The sequence below is a fragment of the Littorina saxatilis genome, linkage group LG13 (genome assembly GCF_037325665.1).
Source record: "Littorina saxatilis isolate snail1 linkage group LG13, US_GU_Lsax_2.0, whole genome shotgun sequence".
In the NCBI taxonomy this organism is placed as follows: Eukaryota; Metazoa; Mollusca; class Gastropoda; order Littorinimorpha; family Littorinidae; genus Littorina; species Littorina saxatilis.
Genome location: NC_090257.1, coordinates 3,502,445 through 3,519,625, shown reverse-complemented (window position 1 = coordinate 3,519,625; position 17,181 = coordinate 3,502,445). Strand labels below are relative to the sequence as shown.

General features: G+C 44.1%; 1 protein-coding gene across 2 annotated transcripts in view; it reads right to left on the bottom strand.

Moving 5' to 3' along the window:
- Positions 1 to 15,712, bottom strand: part of LOC138946302 (serine-rich adhesin for platelets-like) — a 197,146-nt gene extending 181,434 nt beyond the window's left edge. For both annotated transcript variants that reach the window (XM_070317840.1, XM_070317841.1), the window contains exon 1: positions 13,896 to 15,712. In XM_070317840.1, the coding sequence (XP_070173941.1) occupies positions 13,896 to 14,382 (487 nt within the window). In that variant the 5' untranslated portion in view covers positions 14,383 to 15,712. The remainder of the gene's footprint in view (positions 1 to 13,895) is intronic.
- Between the last annotated feature and the right edge of the window lie 1,469 nt (positions 15,713 to 17,181).

Below are 17,181 nucleotides of genomic sequence, written 5' to 3'. Positions count from 1 at the left end.
GAGAGAGAGAGAGGCGTGGGGTGGGGGGGGGGGGGGTGGTGGTGTCACAGTCAGCCAGCCATGGTTTGCAAATGTATATATATATATATATGCTTAAAAAGAATAACACCTCTAGTTAATGACTTAAAAAACAGAAATGCAGGAAATACAGCCATATATTCCATGAACAGATAAGAGAGATGAGAGAGAGAGAGAGAGAGAGAGAGGGGGGGGGAGAGAGAGGGGGAGAGAGAGGGGGGGAGAGAGATAGAGAGAGAGAGGGGGAGAGGGAGAGAGATAGAGAGAGGGGGGGGGGGAGAGAGAGAGAGCGATATAGAGATAGAGAGAGAGGGGAGAGAGAGAGATGGGGGAGAGAGAGAGATGGGGGAGAGAGAGAGAGAGATAGGGGAGAGAGAGAGAGAGAGAGGGGGAACACAGAGAGAGAGAGAGAGAGAGAGAGAGAGAGAGAGAGAGAGAGAGAGAGAGAGAGATAGTGAGAGAGGGAGGGGGTCTTCAATGTGGAGTTTTCCCTGCCAAAACATATCTACATAATTATGTTTGCTTGGATAAGAATGCAGTAATTAGAAAACGTATCATTCCTTTTTATGCAATTAACTCAACTTATATCAATCCAACTCTCTATTTATAAAGGTCCCCCATAACACTTAATCCGGGTCACTCAAAAACGTTTAACTTGTGTATCGAGGAAAGATTAACCTAATCCTTTAACATACCATACAACAAGCATTAAAAGATGATCTGCATACGACTTATTTACACTGTCAAATCTGCCTTTGCGACCACCTCTCAAAAGCAACCACCTTCCCCCAATGACCAATCTGAATGATCCCAGACGAGTTTCTCTTGTGTATAGATCCCCTTTTGTATAGATCCCCTTTTGTATAGATCCCCTTTTGTATAGATGACCTTTTGTATAGATCCCCTTTTGTATAGATCCCCTTTTGTATAGATGACCTTTTGTATAGATGACCTTTTGTATAGATGACCTTTTGTATAGATCACCTTTTGTATAGATCACCTTTTGTATAGATGACCTTTTGTATAGATGACCTTTTGTATAGATGACCTTTTGTATAGATCACCTTTTGTATAGATCACCTTTTGTATAGATCACCTTGTGTATAGATGACCTTTTGTATAGATGACCTTTTGTATAGATGACCTTTTGTATAGATGACCTTTTGAATGTATAGATGACCTTTTGAATGTATAGATGACCTTTTGTACAGATGACCTTTTGTATAGATCACCTTTTGTATAGATCACCTTTTGTATAGATCACCTTTTGTATAGATCACCTTTTAATAGTGACCATCTATCTATAACGACCACTTTCTTTTCTTCGTTCTTTGGTTTAAACAGTGTTTATTCAACAATTCATCTACCGGCACGGTTGGCCTAGTGGTAAGGCGTCCGCCCCGTGATCGGGAGGTCGTGGGTTCGAACCCCGGCCGGGTCATACCTAAGACTTTAAAATTGGCAATCTAGTGGGTGCTCCGCCTGGCGTCTGGCATTATGGGGTTAGTGCTAGGACTGGTTGGTCCGGTGTCAGAATAATGTGACTGGGTGAGACATGAAGCCTGTGCTGCGACTTCTGTCTTGTGTGTGGCGCATGTTATATGTCAAAGCAGCACCGCCCTGATATGGCCCTTTGTGGTCGGCTGGGCGTTAAGCAAACAAACAAACAAACAAAATCAACAAGATAATTCAACATAATACATGTTAAGGATCAACAACAAGCTCAAGCGTATGGTGGTGACCCTTTGTTCTTTGGATCGTCGTAATGGACAGGTTCGCCTGCATAATACACTCTACCCTCACATTCCCAATAACGACCCCTCCTTTTTACGACCGACTTTTGAGGACATGTTTAACGTCGTAAGTGGGAGGTTTTATTGTTCATTATCAGTGAGAAGACAATTAGTGAGTGTGATGGTTTCTAAAAACAAAACAAACACACAAAAAACATTCGAACAATAGCTAACTGGCAATTGAAACCACCTGCTAGCCATATTTCTCTCACACAAATCTAACCTTTACAATATACTCCCCGTCATGTGTTTCACACACTCCAAACAAACATAGGTATCATCTCTCTACCACACACTGAGGGTGTTGTCGGCACCCCTGTTTCTGCCGTGTAAACGATACTGCTCTGTTGTCCAACCTCTCTGATCTTACGCTACGGAACGCAGCGATTCCATCAGGACTACTGTTTTCAGTTGGGTCTTGCAAGTTACCTGTACAAGAACAAGATGTGCCTTTTCTGGTAGCTTTCTGTCATGAAGTATCATCATCAGGCAAGCACGTTCGAGGCTGTTCACAACACACAATGCAGAGAGTCGATTTGGAATAACGGTTGAGTTTGGGAAACACTTTACAATAGCGATTGCATCGGGATTTCTTTTTAAGATGTGTCTAAAATCTCTCCCACAATGTACCCTTTTTGATAGCTTTATGTTGTGAAGTATTGTCATCAAGCTAACACGACCTCGGACCGTGGCTCTGTTTCTAGCAGGGATGTCGTTTTGCTTCGACTGTCGACACAACTTGTTCTCGAAATGCCGAAACAAAATCGCCGTCGTTTCGAAAACGCTAAAACGTTTTAGCTTCTTTTTTCCTTTTTTTTGGGGGGGGGGGGGAGGGGGGGGGGGATGCATTTATTTTTTATTTTTTATGTTTTGATTTTGCTAGGAGACACCAAGATTCGCTTTATGGAACTTCTGTTATGGCCATTTTGGCATAAGTGCGGACGAACTTTATCCTAGTAACGAATCTGTGAATCTTGTAACATTATGCAGTGAGTGGATTTTGAACGCATAAAAGGCTGAGTTTGTGAAACGCTTCCGTCTTAGATTCTTCTTGTCGGATTTTTTCTGCTTGGTTTTGCCAATAACTAACGCTTGTATGAGATTTATACCCGATTCTAATTTGGCTTCGCGCGCTTCATAAATCACAGCGCCGTTGTAAATCACAGGTGTTAATTACTTATCATGAATGTCCGGGTAAACATGAGGCCAAAGCCGTTACTGAGGTGCCTCACTTCCAACCCCCCCCCCCCCCCCCCCCAAATTCCATCTTGTCACATGAAACAAAATTATCTGTACTGGTTTCTTATTTAGCTTTCTGATGTCCTTTTCTTGTGACAATATGCACCTCGGAGGTCATCATAAACTACAGCCACGTTAGCTTACCTGCTCTGGTCATTGACCACGTGCTCTTGCCTCAATATTTCGAAGGAGCGCAAATCTTCAACAGCAGATAAAAACAAGTCGCGTGAGGCGAAATTTACTACATTTAGTCAAGCTGTGGAACTCACAGAATCAAACTGAACGTAGTCCGCCGCTTGTGCAAAAGGCAGTGAAAGTGACGAGCCTGTTTGGCGCGGTAGCGGTTGCGCTGTGCTTCATAGCACGCTTTACTGTACCTCTCTTCGTTTTAACTTTCTTAATCCAAACATATCATATCATATCATATCTATATGTTTTTGGAATCAGGAACCGACAAGGAATAAGATGAAGATGTTTTTAAATCGATTTCGGAAAGTTAATTTTGATCATAATTTTTATATTTTTAATTTTCAGAGCTTGTTTTTAATCCAAATATAACATATTCATATGTTTTTGGAATCAGAACATGATAAAGAATAAGATGAAGGTAAATTTGGATCGTTTTATAAAAAAATTTTTTTTTACAATTTTCAGATTTTTAATGACCAAAGTCATTAATTAATTTTTATGCCACCAAGCTGAAATGCAATACCAAAGTCCGGCCTTCGTCGAAGATTACTTGGCAAAAATTTCAATAAATTTGATTGAAAAATGAGGGTGTGACAGTGCCGCCTCAACTTTTACAAAAAGCCGGATATGACGTCATCAAAGACATTTATCGAAAACAAGAAAAAAACGTCCGGGGATATCATTCCCAGGAAGTCTCATGTAAAATTTCATAAAGATTGGTCCAGTAGTTTAGTCTGAATCGCTCTACACACACACACGCACAGACACAGACACAGACACACACCACACCCTCGTCTCGACCCCCCCCCCCTTCTACGTTAAAACATTTAGTCAAAACTTGACTAAATGTAAAAAAGTTATTTCCAAAAGTAGGTTGGTTATTGTTTTGTTTATAATTGTCCCAAACACCTATATGGCCAGCTGGGACCGATGCGAGTTTGTTTCCTTTCTCAGCATGACTGTGTCTGATGTGTCTGAAAACACCTCCGCGCGGAGGGGTTTTGCAACCAGCGCAGTGAATATAAAGAGGGAAAATTGTCTCGGCTAGCGCGGCAGCAAGCAGGATGTCTCTAGACTGAAGACGTCGCAATCAAACCTTCGCTGTAGTAATTACCCTTGTTAGCATTTTCGTTATGCTATGCTAACTTAATATTTCTGTCCCCAGAACTAGCGTCTGTTTGCGACATGACCTGGTTAACTAGCGTCTGTTTGCGACATGACCTGGTTAACTAGCGTCTGTTTGCGACATGACGTGGTTAACTAGCGTCTGTTTGCGACATGACGTGGTTAACTAGCGTCTGTTTGCGACATGACGTGGTTAACTAGCGTCTGTTTGCGACATGACGTGGTTAACTAGCGTCTGTTTGCGACATGACGTGGTTAACTAGCGTCTGTTTGCGACATGACGTGGTTAACTAGCGTCTGTTTGCGACATGACGTGGTTAACTAGCGTCTGTTTGCGACATGACGTGGTTAACTAGCGTCTGTTTGCGACATGACCTGGTTAACTAGCGTCTGTTTGCGACATGACCTGGTTAACTAGCGTCTGTTTGCGACATGACGTGGTTATATGTTAGCATGTTCGGCCTGAGGGCCTCTTCTTATATAGGGAAGCACTGTAAACCTTCATTAGTCCTGCTATCTTCCTGGCCTTGATACTTCTGGGATTATTCGCACCTTGGCTTTTTACTATCGGGCTGTGGAATTAGTGTTGTTTTCATTCTGCTGTCTTGAGGAATTAGCTGGGCTATATCCCGATTTAGCTTCCTGGAAGTGACGCCACATGGCCACACAGGGGGCTATATCGAGAGATTATAGCATCAGCTGTAACAATTAGGCATGAGGCTGCTTCAACCTTAAAGTCTGGGCGGGGAAGTTTATTTCTCTAGCGGCTTACACTAAGTCTTGTGCTGTAATGATCTGCAGGTAAAGATCTATGAATGTCAGCTCCAGTGTCAGATTACTCCGCCGTTGTAATGATCGGCAGATATTGAGCTTAAGCTATTTCTGTAAAGCCCGTTTGAGTGACGCCGAAGTGTTTGTGGAGAGGATTTGCGTGACTGGTAACATGATTTTCATTTCGCCGTAATGATTCCTTCCATAGCTGGGGCGAACTTGATTTTTCTTGGTTGCAATGGCTCTTGTTTGAGCCGGTACACGTGTCAAAGGCTGTCAAGTGTTTGTCAGAATTCTTGATTTTTTATGTCCTAGAACTTGTCAATTCCATCTGCAATCACGAATCGTGGGTGAGGTGAGGTTTCTATGTCTGACGATCTTCTACAATCACGAATCTTTGTTGAGGTGAGGTTTCTATGTCTGACAATCTCCCACATGTGTATTACTGCAAGGTTTAATAACCGTGAATGGATTTTATTTGGTATAATTATCTATAGTCGTTGTTTCTAATATTCCAGAATACGATTTTAACAAGAAATTCCTCCGAGGTAGGAAAAACACCCCCGTTGGTCAAAGGGAAATAACCATTCTCACTGCCACCAACTGAGAAGGTTATTTCCCTTTGACCATTAATATGTGCCTCTATAAGTCCTTGTAGAATCTTAATCCACCAATAACTCCCTAACCGTGTGTTTGACTGGTCCCAATTTTTGTAAGGACCGTCTCAGGAATGTATAGAACCTGTTCACCAAGTTTGGTGACGATCGGTCCGTTCATTCTTGAGATCTATATGCGAACACAAACACACAAACACACCGACCGAAACCTATACACACCCCTATACTGGGGGTGTAATAATGTTTAGAGCGTGCTTATTGTGCTTTTTATCGTTCACTATGTTGTCTTTCTGGAACGATTGGATACAATCACCAACACTGAATAAAACATTAAACCAAAGTGCGAGACGGTTTTTGCCACTGATTCCGAGTGACATTCCTGGCTTCTTCGGTCTTTGTTTCTTGTTTAGATACTTCTGGTCGGGAATGGATATGTCGTGCCGAATTCACGGAATTGCGAATTCGGCAACATTTTTGCCCATTTAGCGCAATTGGTCAAACGCTGCCCATTTAATACGCGAAATAAGCAGCGTTTTGCCGAAAATGCGTAAAGGCTTCTAAAATTTGCTCATTTCGCAAAAGCGGCAGCCGTTCTGTTACTTTTGTGTCACCAGAACATTGCATTAACATTGCATTAACATTGCATTAACATTGCATTAACATTGCTTTACCTCCTTAATTTGGTTTTTATGGTCTGTGTTGGTCTTTGTCAAGCATAACGCCGGAAATACACGAAAACTACACTTTTTGCCATAACTTGCCATAACTTATCGATTATTGCGATATCTATCCATTCGAGTATCTAGCTGTCTAAGTGTGATGATATCACAAGCTTTTGAGAACTTTAAAACCAAAAACTGGCTGACGATTTCGCAAAATGGGCAAATTTTAGAAGCCTTTACGCGTTTTCGGCAAAACACTGCCGATTTTGCGTAATGGGCAGTGTTTTCCCGATTACGTTATATGGGCGAAAACTTTGCCGATTCCGCGAATTCGGCAATTCCGTGAATTCGGCACGAAATAATAGCGAGACACGGTTTGAAACTGACCCTGAGCTGTGACATTCCTGTGCGCCTTCAACGACAACAGAGTTTCAGGTGACTCGCTGTGGCCTCCAAATGTAGGTTCACGTGAAGCTTCAACTGCATGTTTTTGCACAACATTTCTTTTGGCTCTTTGATCTTAGGTGCATGCAGTGGCTCTTCATGCTGCAGTGTCTGCGTCTTGCCTTGGCTGAAAGGTGTACTTTAAGGTGATCTTATCAGATAACAGCAATTCTGTGTTTATTTACCGTTTCTATGTCGGTCTCAAAGATCCACAAACGTAATATCATCCGTGAGTTAGTTGTGGTTTGGTGGGTCTTATTTTTTATGACGTTTCATCTGTTAAGGTCAGAGTAGTGTTCACTTTTGGTGAGTGTGACCTTTCCAAATATTGTCGGCTAGACTCGCGCTATTTCTGTCCTCGATACATATTCCTCTTTCGCCCCTTCCCCACCCTTCCCCTCCCCTTCCAATCACTTTTCTTCTGTCCTATCTCGCTATACCAGTTCCTCTCGAGTCGCTATTGTTGGCACTGCATTGTGTCTGGAATATCATTGGAAATATATGTGCTACAGTGTGAACAAAGGAAATGATAATGGACAACAGGAGGGGGGAACATGTACACAGGGAGATAGTGATCAAGGGGGGGGGGGGGGAGGGTCGTAGAGAAGGTAGAGCAGTATAAGTATTTGGGGGTGATTATAGACAATAAGTTGACATGGAAACCAAACTCTGATGCCCTTGTGAAGTTTGTTTGTTTGTTTGTTTGCTTAACGCCCAGCCGACCACGAAGGGCCATATCAGGGCGGTGCTGCTTTGACATATAACGTGCGCCACACACAAGACAGAAGTCGCAGCACAGGCTTCGTGTCTCACCCAGTCACATTATTCTGACACCGGACCAACCAGTCCTAGCACTAACCCCATAATGCCAGACGCCAGGCGGAGCAGCCACTAGATTGCCAATTTTAAAGTCTTAGGTATGACCCGGCCGGGGTTCGAACCCACGACCTCCCGATCACGGGGCGGACGCCTTACCACTAGGCCACCGTGCCGGTGCCCTTGTGAAGAAACTCCACTCTCGCCTGTACTTTTTGAGAAAACTCAGGTCTTTTAACATCAGACAAGAAATCCTTCAGATGTTTTACACTTCAACGTGCAATAGTGTGTTGTACTTTGGCTCCGTGTGTTGGGGTGGCAACATCAACAAGCAAGACAGGGATAGATTAGATAAATTCATCAGGAAAGCAAGTGGGGTGGTTGGGAGGAAGCAGGACAATTTCACATCAACACATGAACGACGACTGACTGACAAGGTACAGAAGATTTTGGCTGACGACTCGCACCCACTCAGACCGGAATTTGACAGTAGACGGACAGACAGGAGCAACAGATTCAGACAACCAACCGCAAGATCCACACGCTACAGAAATTCGTTCATTCCATCTGCAATTCACATCTTCAATTCTCAGGTGGGGCGGTAGATGCTGGTGTTGTCGCTCTGATGCACGGGGTCAGTGTTCTGTATTGTTTCAGTATTGTTGATTTTGTTTTGCATGATTATATACTCTTATTCTACTCTCTTAGACAATATGTGATAACCGGCAAGGTGCTGACTTTCGTTTGTGCATTGTTGATGGTGAATGCATGTTAATTTATTTTTAATATGCTTTCTTATGTGATAACCAATGTGCTGTATTTTCTCAGGTTTGCTGATGTTATACGCTTGGTACACATATTTACTTTTTCCTTAAATAACATGTGATAACATTACTTCATAGCTAAGCACATGATTTTACCTATGGCACAACACAAATCTCTAGCCTCCCTCTCTGAGATGCGTTTGAAGACAGACTGTTAAAAGAGAACAAATGTATGTACATAATTATGATAGAATATTGATGTATGAATTGAAGAAATGTATAAGAACACAAGAATGTATGAATGACAAAGAACAAATGTTTATTCTTGAATGTTTTATGTATGTTTTATTACGGACACAAAAGCTCAGCAATGCAATTTCTCTTTTAGAGATTAATAAAGTTATTGTATTGTATTGTATTGTATTGTATTGTATTGTACAAAAGCAGAATGAACGCGATAAACCTATGTATGCGCAGGCCTGTACTAAATAAATCCCTGCGCCTTGATTATGTGCGCGATATAAATTGCATAAAATAAAAAAAATAAAAATAAATAAATCCCTGCGCTTAGAACTGTACCCACGGAATACGCGCGATATAAGCCTCATATTGATTGATTGATTGATACTAATTATGATGCACGCGTAATGACTCATACATTATGTACACACCTCACGCAGGCGTAATTACAACTAGGACATTTCACAGGAGCTACTAGCGTAATAATTTATCGCAAATTGCACAGTAAAATTAATAAGATAAATAGGTGAGAAACATTACACACAGCCAACTTCCTGACAAACTGTGCTGAAAAGAAGCAAATAGACATGTCTTGTTTTCATCGTGATTATGTTGTGTGTACTATTTAATCAGAATAGAAATTAGATAGAGACTACAACGACACATGTTTATGTGTGTGTGCGAGCGTCCGTGCGTGCGCCTGCGTTGTGTATGTGTGCGTACGTGCGTGCGTGCGTGTGTGTGTATGGGTGTGCGTTGCGTGCGTGCGTGTGTATGGGTGTGCGTTGCGTGCGTGCGTGTGTATGGGTGTGCGTTGCGTGCGTGCGTGCGTGTGTATGGGTGTGCGTTGCGTGCGTGCGTATGGGTGTGCGTTGCGTGCGTGCGTGCGTGTGTATGGGTGTGCGTTGCGTGCGTGCGTGCGTGCGTATGGGTGTGCGTTGCGTGCGTGCGTGTGCGTTGCGTGCGTGCGTGCGTGTGTATGGGTGTGCGTTGCGTGCGTGCGTATGGGTGTGCGTTGCGTGCGTGCGTGCGTGTGTATGGGTGTGCGTGCGTGTGTATGGGTGTGCGTTGCGTGCGTGCGTGTGTATGGGTGTGCGTTGCGTGCGTGCGTGCACACAGAACTGCACATTTCTTCTTCTAAGCCTTCGATCAATAAAATGAACCTCCACCCTAAAAGTGACTACTTCAAAGAAGAAGGAAATTCTACTTCAGTTCTAAATTTATTTCCCCTAGGCACATTCCTCACACCTGCAAAAGGTCACTGTACCACACGTGAACTCACTCGACTCACCTGACAACGTCACAGCGCACCACTGACACCTGTATGCCTTCTAAAATTGTCTACAACAGGTGAGAAGTATGGAGAGGTGTGACAAAAGAAAGACATGGAGAGCGGCTAACGCCTGCGAAAGTGTGCATGTTTACGCTATAAATCCCTGGAAAATCAGTGACAAGCGAAACTAGCCGAACTACTGATACGAAACACACGTTCACAGATAAATGTGAACGTTTCGTTTTGTCTAAAATTACACGTTCCATAAATAAAACAATTTAAATGATACAGTGATACAGTGTCGCCCTCCCTCTCTGCCCCTCTCGCTCTCTCTCTTTTTCTCTATTTACATATATATGTAATACTCCATTTTGTGTGCTTCTCTGCTGTTGTTGCTGTTGTTGTTGAAGTTCTAGTTTTGTTCTCGTTATTCTTATTATTGTTGTTTTGATTGGTTTGAATTAAGAATTTACGATATTTTACAGGAATGTTTAACACCTGACTGCATGCTTCGACAGTATGTCTCCGTGATTTAAGAAGAACACGAAGAAAACATTTATATACCCGATGATTCATCCTTTTCAAAGACGGACAGGGTTAAACTTTTTATGCAAAAACATGCCGTGTGAATGACTTGGCTACGTCGCGCTATACGTGTGATGTAAATGCACTCCACCCGTTTGACGTTGCTTGGAATCTACGCTTTTTACGTTGGTTGAAATGTACCCCTGTTGTGTGTATCGCTATCTTTGGGGTTTATCTAGCCTATGTGCGTTGTAATCTCCCACCCTTTATGCATGGACTATTTCGTGGCTGCGTGAAACACCGCCTTTCATATAGTTTCAGCAAAAGGGTGGTATTATACGATGTAATCCGTCTACACCCTTTTATTCGAAGAGTATATTAAACCGGTCTATATAATAGGACTAGCTTGTGAAACACAACCTTTCATATCGTTTCTGCTATTAGAAAAGGAAGTAACATACACTGAGCACAACAAGTTAAGGATATTTTTTTCAGTGGTATAGCCCAGATGTTAAACAGCAGTTTTTTGTTCAGAAATATACGTGTATTTGAAGATCAGTCTTTCTTCTGCTTAAAAATGTGTTTCTGGAATCTGAGCAATATTTGGGTGTGACGCCACAGGTCCGTGACCACGCCTACCCTCAAAAATGGCGTTTTTTTACGGCATGATTCACTTTCAACCGTCGAAACGGTGACTTAAACTGACTGATATTTTGTATTTTTTACATCAAAAAGTTTATCTGGTGTCTTACCTAACAAGTCATACACATTTCGTTTAAATCCGCTAATTAACTTTTTGTGCTCAGTGGTGTATGATGTAATCCCTCCGGATCCTACGCTTTTATTCACTGCGTGTATTGAACCAGTCTGTACTGAATGCGGACTTGTGAAATCCGACCTTTCATACATAATAATATAGTTTCAGATCAAAGGTGGTAGTATGCGATATAATCCTCCACCCTTTCTTTATTCACAGAGTATATTGAACCCGTCTGTGTGGACTAATCTGTGAAACATAATTTCAGCTTAAGATGGTATTTCACGTGTTGTTGTGCTGTTGATGTTGGTTTTTGTTGTTGTTGTTTTTGGATGTGTGTTTTTTTTTTTTTTTTTTTTTTTTGGGGGGGGGGTGGGGGGTATTGAACCGGTGTGTGTGTAGACTAATTTGGGAAACATAACTTTAGCTAAAGGTGGCATTACACTCTTTTTCGACGAAAATATTGTGCGTATAAACTGACTTGTTAAACACAACCTTTCATAACTTCAGCAAAGCAGCGGTGTAAAATGAATGCTCCAATATTTATTCGTGAAATACTGGGCCGCTGTACACTGCCTTGCCTTTACTTGTCATGCGAGTACACCGTTTGTAGTTTCACCTTACGCAGTTTCACCATTCATAACTTTTAGTTTCACCTTGAAGGTGTTAAACTGCGACGTGAAGTGGTTTCTCATCATGAACAGGCTACTGAAAATATTAATACCATCCATCCACTTTTCAGAACACACATCGTTAGTTCAAGGAGTATAGTGTTCCTCTCGCCGTTACGCCCCATTCGTTCTCAAGTGTCGTCCATGCCTTACACATCTCGTGACAAAGATTTCCATTGGACGGCTCGATCAAACCCCAAATGCCCACCTGTGCACACAGAGCAAAAACCAATCTTCTACTGTCGTCGAATCTGTTAGGTCACAGATTTTCAGCTAACTTTTGTCAACTTGAAGTCGGAAATTATGCCAACGCTAAAAGTGGTGGTCTATTTTTAAAAACGTTTGTCAAAGAGAAGGCTACAATGCCAAGCCAACAAGTTGAAAATTGCTATATTAAAAGAACAAATTAAACTGTGCCTCAGCGGCAACATCTACCGTCGCGATTGATTTTGTTTGGGCGGTGGGAATGGAGGGAGGTCTCAGATGATTATGTAATGACTGGCGTGTAAAGGAGATCGTGCACCAACTATGCATGGCAGTCGATTCTTTTATGTATATTTTTTTCTCATACAGTTCCAAAAACCGTACGCGTTAGTGTTGTAATTCCGGCTATGCGGCAGTAAGCTGAGATGAACAATTGTTGTGGTGCGTGAAGGAATGTCACACAATGCTGAAAAAGCCAAACAAACCGTCGCGCACGTCAGCAAGTGTGAACAAAACACTGACGCTGGTATATCTAAGCTCTCAATTTCATTCTGACGCTCCGTCAGAATCATTGTGTGTTCACAATTACTGGAATAAAGAAAGGGATTTGGTGTCAGTCAACATCAGCTTTGAACTGTGATGTCCATTGTTTGGTCCTCCAATCAACCCGAATCATGACATGCATAGCGTAGATACATGTATATACTGTATATATATGTCCTGTGGAATATTGTTTCGATCCAATTTACTCACACAAATCTGGAGGCTTAACAGCTGTTATAAATTACTATGTTTAATGGTTCTGAAAAGTTCAAAATCCTTGGACAAGGAGAAGAAAGCAACTGTTGAATTTTGTCTTCCACCTGTTCACTTGCCAGCATTAGCAGCACCGTATCAAATGTCTCTGCTATGTCTCGGCCAGCACCATGACATTCTAGAAACTATGTGTGTGTGTGTGTGTGTGTGTGTGTGTGTGTGTGTGTGTGTGTGTGTGTGTGGTGTGTGTGTGTGTGTGTGTGTGTGTGTGGTTGCGTGCGTGCGTACGTAAGCGTGTGTGTTTGACAAGGCCACCTTATTTGCATGCAAGTCTTAAAACCCACATAATCATAATGTTATTGGCGATGGAAAAAAAACCACAATATGTAACGTCGACAATGTGCATTGGTAAACAATCTCCTCTTCGTAACAAGTTTAGCGGTTGCGGTGAATAAAGTTTTGTGACAACAGGGATAACATTTCAGTTCTACATTCTTTCTTCTCAAGTTTGTGTAACTCAACAGCGGCGCAGGCTGTTTGAATTCTTCCTTACATGTAAACTATGGGGATGAATTTCCTTTACTTAATCCCCTGCTATTTGCAGAAGATGACCTCACGAGACACGGGTCGAGGGTCGGAGGTTAGGGGGCGAGCTTTCGTGTGTGTGTGTGTGTGTGTGTGTGTGTGTGTGTGTGTGTGTGTGTGTGTGTGTGTGTGTGTGTGTGTGTGTGTGTGTGTGTGTGTGTGTGTGTGTAGGTGTGTGTGTGTGTGTGTGTGTGAGAGAGAGAGAGAGAGAAAGAGAAAGAGAGAGAGACAGAGAGAGAGAGAGAGATAGACAGAGAGAGAGACAGAGAGAGACACACACACACACACACATACACACACACACACTCACACTCACACACACACACACACACACACACACACACACACACACACACACAGATAGAGAGAAACAGAGACAGAGATAAAGGCAGCGAGAGAGAGAAGGAAAGGAATACGTATAGTTCTACGTAAACATTATTGCCTACCTTTTTTGTAATGTGGTTTGATGTGGTTGGCGGCAGAAACAGTGACCGAAGCGGTCCTAGTTCGCCCCTTTGTCACTTCTTTGCCTGAATCCAGGCATCCGCGGTTCGAATCCTCCGTTGTCTCCAAGGTACTGTTTCCATCACTCGAGCACTTGCTCACATACACCTCACCGACACTAACGTAGCTACAAACCAAAGAAGAGCCCTCCGTTTTGTCGGGGTTGGACTGAACATCCCCTCGCGAAACGCTCGTGTCACTGATACGTGTGAGACATATCGTGGAGTCGTTTCCCTGCGCAAGTCTATCGTCAGGTTTTACCCCATCAGAGTCTGAATGCGACAGTTCCAGGTTCAAATCCTTCCCAGGTTCTGTCCCTCTGAACAAAAGCTCCTTGTCAAAGCGACGGTCACTTTCACTCACAAACGCACGATCTTCTTTTGTAATTACACTTCGGTGTAGCGATTGCGCGTTCATGCGTAGGTCCATGGAAGTTGTAACAGTCACGTGCGCACCTGCTACTACTTGGCTGTGTTTTTCCTTTCTCTTCACTTTCACCCTTTTTCTTCTAGGAATTAGAGATTTAGTGGCATCCTTCGAGGCAGGTTTTCCCGAAATAGGACGAGACTCCCTTTTCGAGCTTTTAGTTTTCAGGTTTGTTTCTGCACTTTCTGAGCTGGATTCTTTAGAGCTTTGGTCCGATCCCGAGTCTTTTTCGCTGGTGCTTGAGTGAGTAGCAGAGTCTGAGAGCAGATCCTGAAAGTCTGCAGAACTAGCATTCCAGTCTGTCCCCCCAGGTTTCGATTCCGCGGCACAGGAATTACCACTACCAGCGCTGACGCCGAGCTCATTAATCACATTAGTCTCGCCCCTCCGGTCTCCATGCACGCTTGAATTAAACAGGGTGACCCGCTGAGAATCGTCGCGGGCGCCGCATATTTTCTGCGCCGTGTCGATGCCGGTGGATTTTGTGTCACTTAATATTCCAGACGTGACGTCATATGCGTGACATGCGTGCGAGGTCACGGTGTCATAACTGCGCAGTGTTGTGTCGCCCTTGTCATAACTGTCTCTCACGCCATCGCGTGAGGGGGCTGCTAAAAACACTGACTTTGAAGCACTGTCGATGGTGCTGAGTGTAAGCACATTTTCGTTCTGGCTTACAACACTCGCTGTTTTGTGTCTAAATTCCGTATCAACGTTGTTGCTAGTAAGTCCATTTGTATTTGTGTTTTCACCAACATCGCTTGTAGTTCTGCTTCGTAATTCCGGGTTCCAATCATCGAGCGCTGCCAGAGAATATTGTGTTTGAAAGTAGTCGCCAGTGTGCACGTTTATGTTTTCACCAACACCGCTGGTAGTTTTGCTTTGTAATTCCGGGGTGGAGTCTGTAAACACTTCCTGGAACTGGTCGTTTTGAAGACGTTCGTGGCTGTCTTCCTCTCTGGAACCGCTGTGCCCAGTTCCAGACGAGTTGGGGTTCGAATCTCTCACAGGTGTGTCAGAAAAAGCCTGCGTCTGAGGCAAGCGGGTCTCAGCAGCGTGGTGTCTACCTGTCCCAGAGACATTGTTTTGATCGGGTACGTTGCGTGGATGGCAGGTAGATAACGGGTGGTAGGTAGTGGTGTCCTGTCGTGTGGGGAGGGCGTCGACAGTGCCGTGTCCCCGTGATGCACTGTCAATGATTATCTCACAGCCCTCGTAGTCAACTCTCGCTGCTTTATTACCCAGCACTTCTGTGGAAACTCCCGCCGTGTTTGAAAGTGAAAGTCTCTCTGCACTGTCATTACTGTCGCCCAGCGTTGACTTCCCTGGTAGGATTTCAACAGGTGGGGCTGGTGGCTGTGCGGGTGAAGGCGGTGCAGTATCCACGGGAGGGACAAAACGCGAGGAGAAACTCCCACAAGGTGTTTTGCGTTCCTGGGGAAAGTCTTTCACAGGGGCCTCAACGTCAACGTCGGTGTTGGCTCCCTCGCTGCTGAAGCGTGGGAAGGGAGGTTGAAGGCTGTCCGCAGGAGTGACATAGGGCTTTTCGCCGCCCCTTCCTTCCACCTGAGCAGCGCCCTCCACTGGGGCGTGAGAGAGATTAGACACTGCAGGTATAGCACAGGTAACGGCGCTACCTGTCCCCGCGGGGCCAGTAGAAACTCCAGCCTTCACATCACCAAGGGTAAAAGTCTCAATATCACCCTCACCGCTGTCCCTAATATCAGCCCTCTCGGAGACTGCAGTGATACTATCAGCTGATCTATCAGTTTGATTCCACATAGACTTGTCAAAATCACCAGCTAGATCAGCCGTCTTATCACCCCCTCTATGACCAATATCTTTTCCTTCAGGGAAACGTTTCGCAGAGCCAGACTTCGTGCGGTCGCTTTGGTCCAGCTTAGAAACTGGTTCCGACGCTAAACCGGTTTCAGATTCTGCTAATCCGCTTCTCTGTGAGTTGACACCAATCTCGCCCTGGAGGGAGTGAGGTGTGGGGACTTTAACCTGTTGATCGCACGTGTCAGTTTGTAAACTGGCTGCGATACCCTTGCCCCCTTGTTGTCCTGCGATACCCTTGCCCCCTTGTTGTCCAAACACAGTTGTCGCCGAACGAGAAGTTTCAGTGAAAGTTATGGTTGTCCCATTTCCTGTCATTTGGGCCCTTTGACTCTCACCGTCTTTGGAGGGCCTACTTGTTTTCCTAACACTCTCTAATCGGGTGACCCGTTTTGGGCTTATCGCGGCGTTGGACGATAACGAATTCCTGCTTTCTTCCTCCTCGCGACGAACGGCATGTTCAAGTCCATCGTCGCTCATAAAGGGCGGTGGAAATTGTCCTTCTCCGTGATGCGTTCCCCCAACCCCTTCGCTCTCAAAGCCCAGTCCTCCATGTTGTTTTACGAGGCTTGTCGAGGGCGGAATGTCATGATCGGCAACACTGCTGCTACCACTTCTGTTGGAGTGTTTGTGTTTTGTTTTCACACTGCTTCTAACTGTGGGGGAGGTCCCTCTTCGACCGCGGCTGTTTTCACTTTCAGGCGAGCCATGCAATCGATGAGGTTGGGCAGATTTTGGTGGGAATGCAGCCGTTGTCGTCGTCTTGGGACCCGGGTCTTTGGCACGAGTTTCATGGATAGTTTTTCTCTGCATCCCTTTCAGAGTGGGAATGCTGCTGGTTCTTTTCAGCCTGCAAGACGTCCCTGGCAATGTTCCCGTAGAGACGTAACTTGCCTCTGCTCTGGCATTCCGCGTTTCAGACCATGATGACGTCAGACGCACAGCGACGTCATCGACGTCACG